At 39.3% G+C, this 18,823-nt stretch overlaps 1 protein-coding gene across 7 annotated transcripts in view; it reads right to left on the reverse strand.

Annotated features, from left to right (window-relative positions):
- Positions 1–18,823, reverse strand: part of mtmr4 (myotubularin related protein 4) — a 151,560-nt gene that overhangs the window by 28,956 nt on the left and 103,781 nt on the right. For 4 of the 7 annotated variants that reach the window (XM_059973146.1, XM_059973147.1, XM_059973148.1 and 1 more), the window contains exons 5-11: positions 18,251–18,283; positions 15,799–15,881; positions 14,592–14,758; positions 14,253–14,349; positions 5,668–5,781; positions 2,448–2,632; positions 1,545–1,670 (exon numbers count right to left, since the gene is read on the reverse strand). In XM_059973146.1, the coding sequence (XP_059829129.1) occupies positions 1,545–1,670; positions 2,448–2,632; positions 5,668–5,781; positions 14,253–14,349; positions 14,592–14,758; positions 15,799–15,881; positions 18,251–18,283 (805 nt within the window). The other 3 variants (XM_059973149.1, XM_059973150.1, XM_059973151.1) reach the window with 2 other exon arrangements.

Raw genomic sequence — 18,823 nt, forward strand, 5'->3', positions numbered from 1 at the left:
AGGCTTGATTACAGCAATTTTGCTTCATTTTCTTTACACCAATTATTGGTGGACCGACTTGTCATTTTAGGTAACTTTAATGGCAAAGGTTGTTCCAACATTGTTCAGATATACAAAATGTTACAACCAGACCAGATAAAAGCCAAAATTAACCATCTTAAAAAGTCTTCAAATTTCATTCATTATCTACATCCCCAAAATAATCATAATCTGACTAAATCAAAACATAAGTAACACATCCTCATAAGGATTCATGTTTACTGTATAAGAAAATCTCACTACAAAAGGCATAGCGCAAATTCCTTAACATTTTTTTTTATTAAATGTTGTATGTTTTAATCAATCCATACATTCAGTTTATAGCAAGAAATGTAACATGTGCAATAAATTTTTCACAAGACATGGGTTTAATCCTCTGCTTCAAATTTCCTGCTGTTGCCTGTATGTTATGTTCTCCATTGACCACGTGGGGTTTCCTTGGGTGCTCCAGTTTCCTCCCACAGTCCAAAAACTTACTGGTTGGAAGGCTAATTGGTCATTGCAAATTGTCCTGTGATTAGGCTAGGATTAAATTGGGGGATTGCTGGGCAGCGAGGCTTGAAAGGCCAGAAGGACTGTATCCCAATAAATAAAATAAAGAACTCATAGCATACGCAAAAAAAATCCTAAGAAGCCACTGGATGTTTTGTCTCCTTCCATCCTCTTTTCTGCATCGTTTACAATGTGACATGCTGGGAAAACAATAGCCAATGTCAGGACTATTCTGTCATAGGTATTATCATTTTTAAGATAAGACTTTTAAGATTAGAACAAACTTATTTACATCGGGGAATACTATTTATAAACCACTTTTTCCAAACTTTATATGCTGGAACAAGCCACTTTTGAGTGACTGAAAGACTAGTAAGTCATTAGCACAAAAAGCCATCTCATGAATGGTAGTCTGAACCTTGATTATTGTTGATTGCCACTTGAGGATTTTATCGAACACATCTACAGAATCTGTAATCCAGAACCAAAAATGTACACTATTTATTATGCTTAAATTTTTGTCTCTCTGTGGAGGTGTGTGAACAAAATGATAGGAACTTTTCTCTATGTATTGAGATACATATGCAATCGGTTCTCTAGGAGCCTTTCCAGGGTTATATCCTGACATCATGACTATTTACTCATTACAACACAAGATCACAGTGGGCTTCTTGACCCACTGGGCTCTATGCCATCTCCCTAGCAGATCATTTACCATAACAGTTCCATTCTCCTTATTTTCCTGAAACTCTAGAACCTATACTCAGAAGCCCATCAACTAACAGATGTGGGAGGAAACCACAGCATTCAGCAGAACATGATAAAACCTGGATCGCTGCAGTGGTAAAGCAAAAGCACTTATTACTGCACTGATGCTGCCTACAGTATTAACCCTGTTGTGAGCATAGTGCTCTTTGAACACCTATTGCCCAAGGCAATGTATTCAAGTTACTTCAGCCATAGCATGTATTTTGCCTGTTTCAGAAAGGCATTCTTCACTCTACAATGCATACCTTCACACTCACAACCTCCACCCTTTGCGCGGTTGGCTACAGCTGCAGTGTATGACCTTGCATCCAAAATAAGCAACTTCTGAGGAGTTCCTCCACACTCCGCCACAGATCCTGTAATGGATGAGTCTAGGACAAAAGATCATTATATTTTAATTTTTAGCCACTGACACAGCTTGATCTTCAACCCACTGTCACAGATATACTAGGCAATAAGGGGAAGGGGATTAAAAAGGAAGTTGCTGGAGTTCATTTTCTTATTGTCAAGTCCACTGATTTTTCAGATCACATTAAGCTAGATGCATCTGAATATTTCAACTATCATTTCTTTCCTGGAACAAAAGGGCTGAGCTATGCTCTGTGAGATAAACTTAACTCAGCAATATTCAAGACCATTGACCTGAATTGGTCTTTCATGAGTGAATGACATGGTCATCTGATACACCAAGTGGCTAACCTCACTTGTCTATTTCTGTGTTCACATTTTACAAATTCCACTTATGTAAAAATTGTAATTCCTCTGAACATATCAACAACACTATATCCAAACCCCCCACCCCCAAATGTTCTTATTGATCAAGCTCCAAAAAAATAGTTCTCCAAGGACAGCTGTTAAACTTTAAAATAAAGTGAAAGCAAATGGCTGTTTTTGCTTTTGCGGGAAGTGCATGCAATAGGTATACTAGCAGGCGCAAGACTGGGCCTGACTGGAATGCTTACATGGTTAAATTTAGCTTTCTTGGCTCATTTGTCTGAATAGAGTTATGCAATAAGCTGGAGGGCATCCATGCTTTATTCTAGCATGAATTAACAGCCTTATAACAGGATGTAGCAGAACAACTAAATTATCTTAATTAAAACCTGCTTTCCATTAAGTACAAGAGTGCTTTCTGGTCTGCTTCTCACCAAATTCTGCATCAGATAGATCAGTTCCCTCGTTCTTGCCCTTTCCATTTATCTTTGTTCCTCGATCCAAACTGCAGGCTTTTGCAATAGATGTCACCAGATATTCATCATTAGCGTTTCTCCAACCCCACCAGCTAATTTCTGGCTGACTGCAGCGTGAAATCACAGCACCATTCCGCATGTGTCTAGAAGAGATACAACACTCATCCTAACAAAGTAACCACAAAGCTTCAAGTGTCTCAGTACTTTTGCATTCCCAATATTTAAGATAATTGGGTTCAAATATCACATATACACTTATGTAGAGAATGGGCACTCAAATGATGGGCATGACATTATCCTATTACGCAAAAATCCAAATCAAGAATATACCCTCCTGATGTTGCTGAATGTAAGGAAATCTAAAGCCAGAATTTAGAAACTGGGTACTCAGCCTGAAAAGATAGTAGTATTTCAGTTTGCACATCCTTTTAAGAGACTGTTTCACACTGTTACTAGTAAATGATGTTCCAAATTTTGTTAGCTTTATTCTTGGATGAAGGAATAAAAAGACCTTGTTACTAAATTAGTTGATGGACACATAGGTAGGAAAGTGTGTTGTGCAAGGGACATACAGTAGGGGCTGCAGAGAGCTAAAGATTGGAAAGCAAATGAGCAAAGTTTTGGAAAAGGTGAAATTGTCCATTTTAGCAAGAACAAGAGAAATGAAACATTATGTAAATGGTAACAGAGGGCAGAACTCCAAGATGTTGAGAATCAGGAAATCCAACAGCTAGATCCTATGCAAGTTAGAATGCAGGTTTTCAAAGTAAATGGAAAAGTTTGCATGCTGCTACTGTTATTGTTGGGAAAATTGAATCCAGAAAGTTGGATGGCAAGGCTTCAGTTATTTAGGATAGGTTATCAGGATAGGTTGAAGACGGCACATTTGATTCCCTGGAGGTAAGGAGTAAGAAATGACTTGATTGAGGCAAACAAAAGACATGAAGGGGCTTGACAGAATGGATTTGGAGCATTTTTCTTGTGGAAGAATCTAGAATTGGGCAGTTGAGATGAAGTTACTTGTTAAAAATTCATTTAAGACAGATGAGGTTAATCTTTTTCCCCTTCTTATTGGGTCAAGAACAATCTTCCCCAAAGGGTGATATAAACAGTCTTGGAAATATTTTTCCGGCACAGGTATATTCTTAATAAGCAAGACAGTGAAAACATACTGTAGGCACAAAGGATGCATCATATATCAGGCTGTAATTAAATCAGACATAATCTTGCATGATTGCAGAGCAGATTCAAGGTTTGATAAACTGACTCCGATTCTTAATCTATATTCATAATGTTATTTCGAAACTTCTGTAACTCGTCTGAAACTGTCCCCCACAGACTTTGGCAAAAATTCATTTTGGCAATATTCCAATTCAGAGGATAGAACAGCAATAGTCTGCCTGAAAGTGCTGCCCTTAAGCCAGCAAAGCTCTCCTGAATGCAAGTAGTATGATGCTCACTGGTTTCCTCCAAGATCAAGTGGACAACCCTTAAACATAAGAACTTCGTTGAAAAAGAAAAAAAATTTAGGACCCCATGAAAGGTAATGTGATGTATGAGGGAATGGATGATATGGAGTTCCACACGTTAGGCAACTAACTGGAAATGGGAGTGGTGAATATGTATATGTACATATGTACTTACTAGGGAAAAATATTAGCTTATGCTCAGTATTCTTCATTTTGTCCAGTTCTTTACTTTATAATGCATTTCAAATATATTTTGTCACCTTTTAATGTATAAAGCTACAATAAAAGTTAAAGGTCATATTGTTTTCAAGTCCATCTTTAATAATTGGCAAGTAATGATCAGTGGCTGGATTTGAAGTTCAAATGATGTGGGTATCTATTAAATTCATTAATATAACGAAAATATAATTTGTATAGGGTAACAAAAGCAGCACCGGGAGGATTACCAGTCTCCACCTACAATGCAATTTTGATTTGAAGGTTACAAAAACAATCAGCATTGTAGACTTGTTCTGGTTTTAAGATTTTCATCAGGGACAATCTTGGAAAACTCAATGAATTTGAGTCACTTTACCATTAAATTTTAAAAATCTTTTTTAAAAAAAATGTAACGCCATGCTTTTCCCTAAATTTCTGCAACCAACCTACTGAATATTCACAATTCCCATCAACTTTCAGTTCATCATGATCAGCATACCATGAAGTGGCATATATTCACTCCAACACTGAGACTCTTTCAATACATGACAAGATCTTCATTTCTTGCTTCATGCAGTGTTTTCCTATTTTTGATTAACTTGTGTTCATTACATATGTAACATCACTTCTCAGAACTGCCTATGGTGCACAGAGACCTGCATGTTGCCTGGGAACCTTCCCAGCATCTTGTGGGGTTTTCCATTAGTGACATCTTGTCAGAACTCAAAGATAGTCAGTCATTGAATCCCCAACCCCTAGGTGTATCAATTTACTGTCTTCTTCAGAAAGCATGTATTCTGACAGAACTATTTTAAAAATTTACATATTGAGCTGACCTAGTATCTTGAATTTACATTTGCCTCCCTATCAGCTGTTTCAAGTACAGCTAAAGTAACAGTTATTAAAATGCTTGCAGGATTTTACTATCCACTAGTTGGCTACCACATGGAAGGTTTGCTGGTGTTTGAACTTTAAGTTATTAGGACAATATTAGGAAAGTTGCGCTTAATCAGCGGTTAAAAAAAAACACATCAGGATAAGCCATCAAAATTCTCAATAAGTTTTTGGTGATATTACAGAAGGAGAGGAGTTAATAAAATAACTTATTGCATTTCTAGTAAGCTTGCTGATGTATGCAACTTTTCAAATTAAGGGACATGTGAAATTAGCACAAATTTCTGCGAACAAAAAGATCAATGAATAATTTTTGACTTGTCTGAGGAAAACTATGTTGGCCAAGATATCTTAACTTGCTCCTCCTTAAACAGTTATTGGTGTGTAAATTGTTTCCTATATGGTTTCACGTGTATTATAAATTTCTGAACGTTTATTAATCTCCATTTCCACAAGGAAAAATGCTTTCTTATCTACAGTAAGATTACACACTGCTCATTAAGGACGTGCTTTAATCCACATACAAGATACTTTTCTAATCTTATTGATAGGCTTCCTGTAGGAAATTTGCCCTGAGAATGAGTGATTATTAAAGAACTGAACTTCAATAAATTTACCTGTAAACAACCACAGGAATTCTCTTCCAAGACCTGAAGGTTCCAACACTCTCAAGTTCCTTATCTGTGATCCACACTGGAACAAGCAGCTTTTGAGGGTAACTGGTACATAACCTACAGAAACAAATGTAACAGTAAATTAAATGCCATCTCTTTATAGAAATAGACAAAAGTCGGTTATATATAAATGGTGTATAAAATGGTTTCAGGTTCTTTGCACATTTATAAAAAATCAAATGGGGCGATGACTCAAAGGTATGCAAGGTGATTATGCAATTTGATGCAAATGTCTTATGTGCACTCAGTAGTCAAATTTACATACACACACACACACAAAATCTCAATGGCTTTCTACAAGGCTTGAGACCACCTGGACAACAGAAACACCCATGTCAGGATGCTGTTCATCAATTATAGCTCAGCATTTAATACCATCATTCCCACAATCCTGATTGAGGAAGTTGCAGAACCTGGGCCTCTGTACCTCCCTCTGCAATTGGATCCTCTACCTCCTAAACGGAAGACCACAATCTGCGCGGATTGGTGATAACATATCCTCCCAGCTGACGATCAACACTGGCGCACCTCAGGGGTGTGTGCTTAACCCACTGCTCTACTCGCTCTATACCCATGACTGTGTGGCTAGGCATAGCTCAAATATCATCTATAAAACTTTGCTGACAATACAAGCATTGTTGAAAGAATCTCAGATGGTGACAAGAGGGCATACAGGAGTGAGATATGCCAACTAGTGGAGTGGCACTGCAGCAACAACCTGGCACTCAATGTCAGTAAGACGAAAAGGCTGATTGTGGGCTTCAGGAAGGGCAAGACAAAGGAACACATACCAATCCTCATAGAAGGATCAGAAGTGTAGTGAGCGAGCAGCTTCAAGTTCCTGGGTGTCAAGATCTCTGAGGATCTAACCTGGCCCCAACATATCGATGCAGTTATAAAGAAGGCAAGACAGTGGCTATACTTAAAACTCCTTAAGAGATTTCGCATGTCAACAAATACACTCAAAAACTTCTACAGATGTACCATGGAGAGCATTCCGACAGGCAGCATCACTGTCTGGTATTGGGGGGGGGGGGGGGGGGGTGGTATTGCTCAGGACCAAAAGAAACTGCAGGGGGTTGTAAATTTAGTCGGCTCATCTTGGGTACTAGCCTACAAAGTACTCGGGACATCTTTTGGGAGTGGTGTCTCAGAAAGGCAGCATTCATTATTAAGGACCTTTAGCACCCAGGGCATGCCCTTTTCTCATTGTTACCATCAGGTAGGAGGTACAGAAGCCTGAAAGACACATTCAGCGATTCAGGAACAGCTTCTTCCCCTCTGCCATCCAATTCCTAAATGGACATTGAACCCTTGAACACTACCTCACTTTCTTAAAAAAATACAATATCCGTTTTTTTGCACTTTTTAAATCTATTCAATATATGTGTACTGTAATTGATTTGCTTATTTATTTTTTTCTCTTTTATAGTATATTGCATTGAACTGCTGTTGCTAAGTTAACAAATTCCACATCATATGCCAGTGATAATAAACCCGATTCTTCTGAAACGAAATAGTTAAGGTCCTTTCTATTTAATGCTATAACATTCTATTAATCCAATTGTAATTTGCAATAGCTAACAATCAATTAACACTGAAACTAACTTTAAAGAATAACTTCTTACTATTTTCTGGAGGGAGCCGCAATACTGGGCTTCGCTTCTCAGCTAGTGGAAGTTTACACTTAATAAGACTACATGAATCATCAACCAAAAAAGCAGAGGGATACTAACAACCAGTGGCTTCTGGATCCACATCATGACTGAGGCTGGGTGAAACTAAGCTGGATGTCACAAGCTAAGGTGAAATGTGAATTATTTAAGGGGAACCTGAGGGGGCATTTCTTTATTCTGAGGGTGGTACAAGTGTGGAACAAGCTTATAGCACAAGTGGTAGATGCAGATTTAATTGCAACATTTCAGAGAAGTTTGTATTACTACATGGATGAAGGAGGTAAGGAGGGCTACTTTGTTCACAGTGGGTTGAATGGATGGCAGATTAACAGTTTGGCAGGAATTAGATAGGCCACAGGCCCCCATTTCTGTGCTCTAGTGTGCTACAACTCTATAAAAGCTCAACCAAAGCAGAAACTTAACACTCCTAACATTATAAGAATGGCCTATTCCATTCTTGTGTTCAACTTGCCAAGGTCCCACGCTGCAATCAACTTCAGCACCACACTTAAGCCTATTATTCCCATGAAAACTGCAACTGGTTGGGCTCTGCTTTCTAAAGCACATCTAGACTAGTTTGACCATATCATACGCCCCTGCAATTTCCTGTGTCAAATTTCATAAGGTGCTAGGAACTTGGCTCATTGTAGGCATGGCTCAGTTTGAAACAATAAGTTCATGTTAATCAGAGTAATAAATGTGGAATGAAGAAAGGCAAATGGAAATGTAACTTAGTTATGATTTAACCAAGTGGCAGTAGAGGTTTAAGTGCCCGAGTAGTCTCTGCTTATTCCAGAGTTCCTATGTGTTTGGGAATATTTGTGTAGAATATTGAAAAGATGCTTTGCAAATCCCTTCTCTAATTTAGGCTTTAATCAGAAAAATACTATTATTACAATGAAATAGCTGATGAAAGCATCATTTCCCTTCTAAAGGGTACCAATATGAAATTTTTAAAACACACACACATGCATACACACAAAAAACTCAACTTTCAGACAATGGTGTAACAAACTGATACTGAAGGTATAGTGTACATGGTATAATATTTACGTAAAGGAACACTAGGCTGTAGTGTTTGTGACATTGGCTGGAATCTGTTGAAGCAGCGTATACTGCAGCATGCATTGTTAAACATATTGCTGTTCCCTTCAGCTCAAACACATTTGCTTTAAGTTGCTGGCATGACATCTACTAAACATTCATCAGCAGCACAGGCTGTATTGATAATAATACAACAGTAAATACAACTGAATGCCTGTTATATTTGGGGATTAACAGAGAACTTTAGACTTTTAAATACTGGAATTTGGAGTAATAATGACAATTGAAGCTTGTGAACTATAAAACCAAATAAGAGGAGATTCCTCAGTACAGATCTTCTCAGGTTATGCAAGTTATGTAGTCTGTCCTGATGAATGAGTCTTTGGGAAACTGGTTCAATAGATGTGGAGCTGCTCTGGGATTGCATCTTACACCACTCAGGAACCCTGCTTGCTACCGCATTTGCTAACCATCAGGGTTATGAACAATTCATGTCATAACCGCAAATCAACTAAAGTGCTATTTTTCTGAGCAAGACAATGGATGGTCAACATTTTCCTCAAGCTCGACTGAACGTTCTGTGGGAAGATGAGGCAAGAGTGAGACACTGCCAGCCAAAAACACATATGTTTCCATTATGAATAAAGTGGTGTAAGCCACAATGTTGGCTGTGTGAATTTTAAGCAAGCTGCCAGCAGATATGTAGCTGCAGCACAGCTTCAGTCCCTAAAAGGACTACATTCCAATGGCAACATCTGATTGGAGGCAGGGAGACAACAGAGAATGACTAACATGATTGAAAGGTGGTGATGCTGAGATACTGTCGGAGGAATGCTCTTTTATTGAGGAACTTCAGATAAAACCAAAAGCATTCAAGGGGTACGAGCAAGTGAAGGCAGTAGAAAGCTGTGCATGAAAGCTCACCGGCACCCCTACTTTGAAGAGGCTGAAGAGAGCTGGACTATACACATCTATACTCATGTTATCTATAGATGTACACCAGACAGCATCTTAAACTACATCACTACATAGTTTGGCAACTGCAGGACAGGAAGGCTCTGCATAGGTAGTCAAACTGCCCACTGCATCACCAGCACACCCACCAGCAAGGAGATGTATATGGAATGGTGGCAGAAAAATGCCAGTAATATCATGAAGGATCCCACACACCCTGCTCATGGACTGTTTGTCCACTCTCAAGGAGGCAGCTACATAATAGCCATGCCGGACCACCAGACTCAAAAACAGCTACTTCACATAAGCAGTAAGGTTGGTCAACAACTCCACCCACTAACCTACCCTCCACACGCTCAACCATCCAACTTTATCAGTCACCTTGTGTACACACTCCCGTGCCTAAAGTCACTTTATCAACATACAACCAATCTAAGCATACAAGTTATCTTGCATACTTAAATTTGTTGCATATTTTTATTATTATTGTTTGTCATTTTTGTGCTGCATCAGATCTGAAGTAACAATTACTTCATACACTAAAGAAAATCTGCAGATGTTAGAGATCAAGGTAATACCTATAAAATGCTAGAGGAACTCAACAAGCCAGGCATTATCTAGGAAAAGAGTACAGTCGAAGTTTTGGGCTAAAACCCTTCAGCAGGACTGGAGAAAAAAAAACTGAGTAGATATAAAAGGTGGGGAGGGGAGAGAGAAGCACAAGGTGATAGGTGAAACCTGAAAGGGGGAAGGGGTGAAGTAAAGAGCTGGGAAGTAAATTGGTAAAAGAGACAGAAGGATATGGAAGAAAGAAAAGGGGGGAGGAGCACCAAAGGGAGGCAATAAGGTGAGAGGGAAAGGGGATGGAAAATGGTGAAGGAGAGGAGGGGTGTGGGGGGCATGTAGGGAGCAATCCCTGTGGAAAACAAAGTGGTGAGGGAGGTGGGCAAGATGAGCTTGGTGGTAGGATCCCATTGAAGATGGCGGAAGCTTTGTAGAATTATGTGCTGGACACAGAGGCTGGTGGGGTGGTAGATGAAGACAAGAGGAACCCCATCTCTGGTCGGGTGATGGGAGATTGGGATAAGAGCAGACATGCGTGAAATGGAAGGGATGCAGTTGAGGGCAGCATTGATGGTGGAGGAAGTGAAACCTACTTCTTTGAAAAAGGAGCATTTGTTCGTTCTAGAATGAAAAACCTTATCCTGACAGCAAACATGGTGGAGCCAGAAGAATTGAAAGAAGGGGATGTCATTTTTACAAATAACAGGGTGGGAAGAGGTACAGTCCAGGTAGCTGTGAGAGTCCACAGGTTTATAATAGACATCAGTAAATAAACCGTCAACAGAGATATAGACAGAGAGATCAAGAAAGGGGAGGGAGGTGTGGGAAATAAACCAGGTAAATTTGAGGGCAGGGTGGAAGTTGGAGGCAAAGTGGATGAAGTTCACAAGATCATCATGGATGCAAGAAGCAGCATCAATTCAGTTGCCGATGTAGTGTAGGAAAAGTGCGGGACAGTCAGAAGTGTAGGCTTGCAACATAGACTGTTCCATGTAGCCAACAAACAGTCAGGCACAGCTGGAACTCATGGCCCCTTTTGTTTGAATGAAATGGGAGGAGCCAAAGGAGAAATTATTTAGAGTGAGTACAAGTTCTGCTTGGCTGAGAAGAGTGGTGGTGGAGGGGAACTGGTTAGGTCTGTCCAGAAAAGAAAATGGAGAGCTCTGAGGCATTCCTGGTGGGGTATGGAGGTGTAGAAGACTGGACATCCATAGTAAAATAAGAGCCAGGGACCCTAAAATCATTGAAAAGACCCAGAGCATAAGAAGTGTCACGGAGGTAGGTAGGAAGGGACAGGACTAGAGTTAAGGTATGCAGATACGAGTTCAGTGAAGCAGGAACAAGCTGAAACAATGGATCTACCTGGACAAGTGGGTTTGTGGATCTTGGGTAGGAGGTAGAAATGGGAGATGCGGGTGGGGGAACTATGAGGTTGGTGGCCGTGGATGGGAGATCCCCAGAGTCAATAAGGTTGGCGATGATGTTGGAGACAGTGGCCTGGTATTCCTTAGTGGGGTCCTGTTCGAGGGGCAAGTAAGAGGAGGTGTCAGAGTTGGTACTGGGCCTCAGCAAGGTAGAGGTCAGTATGCCAGACTACTACAGCACCTCTCTTATCTACGGGTTCAACGGTGAAGTTAGGATCTCGGATCTTGAATGCGTTGACTTCCAGAGTAACAGTCTGAGAAACAATGCACTGAAGGAAGAAATATCATATCTTGTGAATTGAAAGCTCCACCTCAGCATTCTTCCTCTTGGATACTGCTTCTAACTGCAGTATTCCCGTCTCATTGAGCCCCATATCACAGACAGCAGTATTACAAAATGGCCACAATCACAGTCAGACACCCATACACACAGCCACTCACTTAGGAAGTTCCTGATTACCAACTTATTGCAGTTGATGTCAGAAGGGTAACCTGCTGAGACAAAGGCCATCTTGGGCTCAGTTCCGTGAAATACCAGAAGTAAAGATCCTCCTCATTAGCACCCTTTGTCCAAGTCAAGGGAAGAGGAAGTGAATCTTTCTGGCAAGCATCTTTCTTATTGATCATTTGACTGGCAGACCACAGTATGTACGCTTGCAACGCTGTGTCAGACAGAGTGGTCATCAGCACAAGGGCTCCACAGCGGACTGTCTACACCTCAGACTTCAACTACAACACAGAGTCTTGTCATCTTCAGAAGTTTTCTGATGACTCTGCCATAGTTGGATGCATCAATGAGGGAGATGAGGCTGAGTACAGGGCTACAGTGGGAAACTTTGTCACATGGTGCAAGCAGGATCATCTAATGTGAAAAAGACTAAGGAGGGCTCGGACACTGGTGACCCCTGTTTCCATTCAAGGGGTCAGTGTGGACATAGTGGAGGATTACAAATACCTGGGGATACGAATGGACAATAAACTGGACTGGTCAAAGAACACTGAAGCTGTCTACAAGAAGGGTCAGAGCCATCTCTGTTTCCTGAGGAGACTGAGGTCCTTTAACATCTGCCGGACAATACTGAGGATGTTCTACGAGGCTGTGGTGGCCAGTGCTATCATGTTTGCTGTTGTGTGCTGGGGCAGCAGGCTGAGGGTAGCAGACGCCAACAGAAATCAACAAATTCATTCAGTGATGTTGTGGGGGTGGAACTGGACTCTCTGATGGTGGTGTCTGAAAAGAGGATGCTGTCCAAGTTGCATGCCATCTTGGCCAATGACTCCCATCCACTCCATAATGTACTGGTTAGGCACAGGAGTACATTCAGCCAGAGACTCATTCCACCGAGATGCCACATAGGAAGCCATTCCTGCCTGTGGCCACCAAACTTTACAACTACTCCCTCTGAGTGTCAGACACCCTGAGCCAATAGGCTGGTCCTGGACTTATTTCCACTTGGCATGATTAACTTATTATTATAATTATTTATGGTTATATTGCTGTATTTCTTCACCATTCTTGGTTGGTGCGGCCGTAACGAAACCCAATTTCCCTCGGGATCAATAAAGTATGTCTGTCTGTTATGCCTCTTTAATATATAGTGGATTCTGATCAATTGGGCCATCGGTTAATCAGGGCAGCCGCTTATTTGGTACAACTTTTAAAAGAAAAAAAACTAAATCGAGAAAATATCCAGACTTTTTTCGTTTATTTAGGACACTATGCTGCTTAATTGGAGTAGGAAATAGTTGCCAGTTTCTAACTAGTATCAGACGTATGGCAATGTGCAGCTGTTAGACACTACACTGTGCTTAAAGTGAACAGTTTTAAAAATAGTGTCAATTGCGTGCACTCGTGTTCAAAAAACAGTCAGAACTATTTTGCTTACTGTGGTTTCAAGTATTCTGGCTTGGAGATGTCAGAAACGTTCAAGAGTGAAAAGTGAAATGATTTCACGACTTCAACAAGTTAGGAACTACAATGAATTTGAAGGTATTGACAATCATCTTGTCAACTGCCAAAACACTGCAGCAGCATAAAGATACACTGAATGAATTCCTCTATTGATAACAATTAGGAACTAATACAGTTTTATAGTACTGTAGTAGAATTGAGAGTGTTCCAATTCATTGTTTATTTTATTTAAATGCACAATTCATTACTCAATTACATAATAGCATGTCTTTTTTTCTATTTTTTTTTACTATTTTCATGAAAATTCTGCTAATTGGGGCAGTCACTTAATCGGGCCAAGATGTACTGATTCCAATGTCCCATTTAATCGTAATCCACTATATTATGTTATAATGGTTCACATAAATATCCATTCATCTGCACACGTAAAGGCTCACTTCCCTTAAGAACATTGCATGTGCCTTTTTGTGCCCTTCAACTATGAATTATTATTACACCTTCCCACCACTGCCACCAACCACACCCCCCCCGCCCCCGAACATGGTCCAATACCAACCTCAGCTGCTTTTGGGGGAGGGACATTCAACGGAAAGTAATGGTGAATTTGCTTAGTAAACAATTTCCTTAATAGGAATGGAAGATAAAAATTACAGATTAGTGAAGAGTGAAGAATAATGAAGCAGAGAAGGAAAAGGTAAAGAAGTTTGATTCCAAGTGATATGCATACGATACGATACGATATGGGAGAATGGAATTAGGGATACCAGGGTTTGTTCAATCTTCTGAATCATTCAGTCACATTATCCTCCAGAACAAATGTACCCGCTCCATTATTTCACAATCATTTTACACAGCTTTCCTTCTGAATTTTTCACCCAGTCATATGTTAAACAGAATGCATCAACCTTATTCAAATTATCATTTTCACCTGTTTAGAAATAAGAGTTAACTTACTTGTAATTACAGTTCACTTCACTGACTCTCCAGACATTTTGCAGATCAAAACGCATTCTCTCCACCTCCATCTCAAATCGGTGGCAGACATGGTCACCTAAATAAATGCAAGGATGAATAAATTCATGCTGAATTAAATTACAGCATAATAAATAAAAAAGATAAATTTCAATTACTTTGAAACTTTTTGTTTAATTATTTTTGACCTGTTTCTGGTTCAGCTGACAGTGGCAAACTCAATAAGAAACAGCATACTGTGAACCACTACCTCTTCCTTATACATCTCATATTGTGACCCATCATGTTCTCTGCAGTAATCATCATTACTTTTCTACTCACCAGGGTGACAGAGATGCACATGCTGATCTTCCTCATCAGCACAGATTCCCATGCACCAAGCATGATAGGCAAAGGCAAACAAATCTTCCAGTCTGGTTGGGCGAGCAATTACTTTGTTTAATCTCTTCAGCCATTCCTGACACTGCTTAAATGTAGAAAAATGACACCTGGGGAACACATGCAGGAGTTCAGAAAATGAATTAATACTTACAGATCAAAACCCTTAAGCAGGCAGACCTACAAAAATGCTTGCATTCATCTTTGCACAAGAAACTCAACTAATTGTAAAAATCTTCAAAAACAAAACCATTCCATTCAGGGTCTAAAATATTAGAAGTTAAAGTACTATTATTGATGTCAGCTTTGAGGAACTACGACTTATAGCTATTGAAATTTAACTCGTGACGCTTTCTTCACAATTTGAATTTCACCAATTCAAATTTTCCATTAGTTGTATAATTGTATTATTGGACAGTCTGCTAGTTTATGTAGTGTATAATGATTTGCAATATAGTGTCAAGAGACAATTGGACCCGTTTCTGACTTGATGTGTCAATAAAAGTTCAAAATTCAAATTAAATTTATTATCGAAGTACATACATGTCATCATATACAACTGAGGTTCATTTTCTTGCAGGTATATGAAGTAAATCCAAGAAACAATAGAATTTTTGGAAGACCACACCTAACAGGATGGGCAAACAACCAATGTACAAAAATCAGCAAACTGCAAATACAAAGGAAAAATAAGAAATAATAATAATAATAATAAATATGCATTAAATATCAAGAACATGAAACGATGAGTCCTTAAAAAGGAGTCCACAAGTTGTGGGAATAGTTCATTGATGAGGCAAGTGAAGTTGAGTGAAGTTATCCCCTCTGCAACAACAACCTGATGTGGTTGTGGGGTAACAACTGTTCCTGAATCTAGTGGTGTGGGTCTAATAGCCAAGATGTTCCAATAATCCCACGTAATAAATTTAAGTGGAAGTGCATCATGTCCACTTGTAAAAGCATTTTGTTTTCAGAAAGAGTTCAAGATTATAAGAGGGCTTAAATATGTGTACCTTGGTGATTACTATAGTAGGAGATAAAGCTCCATTTGATAGTCAAAGTTCTGAAAGGCTGGAAAGGCTTGATATTTATTTTTAAATCATCTAACAACAGTCTGTTGCTCCACACCTTTGGACATCAAATCACATACCTGATCACTTTGGAATCTTTACAGACAATGTGAAGCTGGAACATGTCCCGACTCTCAATAGCTTCAATTAATCGTACAGGCACCTGTAACAGCAAGAAACACACATGGCTGTAATCTGAGAAAATTGTAATCAACTCGAAGGTCAAATTTGTAAAAGGAGCCATAAAATGTAATTAAGCATAAATTACAGAATAAATATTATGGCGTTTGAGTAGTATCACTTCAATCAAGCTTAACTCATCTTGTTTAGCTTGACAGCGTTATGAAAATAAGCTGATATGCCACATCTTCGAAATGACATGACAATAAGCACTGAACTTCCTCTACTAAGCAGAAAAATCATACAACCAAATTAAGCCACAGTTCAGCTCCTGTTGCATTTTATCAGTGATGTGCTTCTAAATACACAATTTCCAACAGTCAATATTTAAGGTTTTCATAGTCCTAGGTGCAAATGGACCCCAAATTCTTAGATTCAATGCTCTAACTGGGTGTTCAGCAGATAAGTATAACCATCAACAAATCAGCAACCTACAGGAACTCTCCCATTTCCTACAGAGGTGCTAGATTTCTCCGCGATTCAATTCGTGTAATTCTATCCCAAGCAAACAAATGTAACTTAAAAATCCATCATTCAGAAAACATATTACTGCAAAAATATGGAAATAAATGAGAGGGCAAGATTTTGAGAAAACCCAAAGATCATTAAGATTTAGTGTATTCCACCAAGTTGCCAGGAACTGAAACTTACCAGCAGTTCCAACTGACACAACCATACCCTTCAAAAGAACTGTACCCATAGTACCAACCAAATGACATCTCAGTTTTTTTTTCCCCAGTAAGATCGGAAAATGTATGAATAACATCTCAAAAACTATTAACCTCTTTCAGGGATTTTCTAGTTTTTTTGTTTCAGATTCCCATCGTTTGCATTCTTAGGACAAAATCATTGCTAAAGCTACTTCTTCCACTAGAAATGTTTTTGAAAAATACTAACCTGTAATTTGTAGTACTAACTCATGACTGAAAGCCAAGAATGAAGCTAATGTTGTTACAATCATTGAATATTTTTAAAAGTCATGCACCAACCCTGAAATTGGGCACCAATAGCCAATGGGTTCATACAGTTTAAAAACTAACATTCTTAGATTCTGCTTCCTGAGAAAATACAACTGTCACCCTGGATTCCTAATGGCCAATTTTATCTAAATTCTGTTTATTTTTTCCAGGCTTGCAAACAGGATGAGACTACTCCGCTCATCTTCCGAGTTATATTAAGAAGATGGTGCCAGCGAACAACGTAACCAAGGGCGACATCCTCCAGACGGCTCACAACACTACCTCCTTTCATGTCTTTTTCTTTCAAATGTGGTTCTGCTACTGTTGGAGCCTGTAATCTATATTTTGGTGGTGTTTTCATACCGATTGAGCAATCCAGTGCTTTACTGTCTCCAAAAGTATTCTGTAACAGGGTTTCAAGTAAAGCATGCGGCCTCAAGGAGACAGGGTGAGAGCTCATGAATGACTTCATTTCTCACCAATCTCGCAGGTTCAAGCATCGAGAAAGATTGAAATTGAGGAGTGAGCAGAAGGCAAACGGGTGTTCAGCACAGTCTACCAGCCCCTGCTGCTGGAAGAAGGCGTCTGAATTCGTCTCTCTTACACTCTCATCGGCTGCTCCAGGAAGAAGATCCCTGCGTTCGAATGGTCTCTCACCCCTTTGCTTGAGGCTGCCAGAAGATTGTACTGGAATCCTGGATCTTGGATGAAGTTTAATCGACAGTTTGTGGATTGGACTCCATAATGCACATTAAGATGTGTTTCTGGTTTCCATTAGCTCCTTTTTTAATAAAAATAATCAGGGCAGCTGCAGATAATGAACAACAGAGCACTAAATTGAACTGAACTAAGCCTGGACTCTTTTGATTTTGTGTTTTGTACTGTGTATCTCACTTGTTTTTTCCTATCTGCGCGATGTTTTTTTTTGCGCGGGAGGATAATGATTTTCCTTGAAAGGGTTTTCTTTGTTTCAAGGCTGACTGTGGGAAGACAAATTTCAGGGTTGTATACAGCATACATACTTTGTAAATAAATACTTTGAATCTCTGAAACTCTTCTTTGTGTTAACTAGCAAATACAAATGAACTGGTTTGAGGGAATCAGAAGGATAACGATCTAAAGATTCAAGACCTATTATATTTATCAACATCCCTGTGTGACACACTTACTCGCTTCCTCACCATGAGAACAATGACAAGAATGAACATCTACATATGCAATCATCTGTGCATGGGACACATTTCTATGATGTACTTTGTGACACACAATAAAGAAACGGTAAAAGACTACCTCTTTCACTTAAACCATACACCCAAAGGAGTGCTGGATACACAGTCATATGTATAACCAGCAGTGAAATACACACACGCACACACACACGCACAGTACTTACTGAGATGTCACTGTCCACACCCTGCAGAAAGGTCTAAAACAGAACAAAAGGAAAGAGAAGGGGAAAATGAAATCAAAATAACAGATGTGAGAAAGGCAGGAACCTTATACACTGAAAACACTTGCTGGCTTCTATTACCAAGACACAACAGACAACACACAACCAAATCAAAACTAAAACAAGCTAAAGGCAATGGTATACCAACTAATATTCAGGAGATTTGTCTACTGTAGACCACCCTCAACCCAGATCCTCTAATCCAGAAACCACATGTCAATGTATACTGTACCTATTGCATCAGTATGAGAAATCATCAGTATACCCTTTATTTCAGTATTCTCATGAAATGTAACTAAAAATAACTACAGTTATTAATATTTCTAACTAAACATAGACTGAACTTTATCTGTAACTGGAGCTTATAAGTGCCACTTTCTATATACAAATTTTGCATAAAAGCAACCTGTGCATGTTTCAACATGAGCACTTCTGGTCTTGGTCTCTGCAGGCACAAAACACCTAAGTGGCATTGACCATTTTCCAGCATTTTTTTTTACATGTCATGACATCATT

Source organism: Hypanus sabinus, chromosome 6 (assembly GCF_030144855.1).
Source record: "Hypanus sabinus isolate sHypSab1 chromosome 6, sHypSab1.hap1, whole genome shotgun sequence".
Classification (NCBI taxonomy): Eukaryota; Metazoa; Chordata; class Chondrichthyes; order Myliobatiformes; family Dasyatidae; genus Hypanus; species Hypanus sabinus.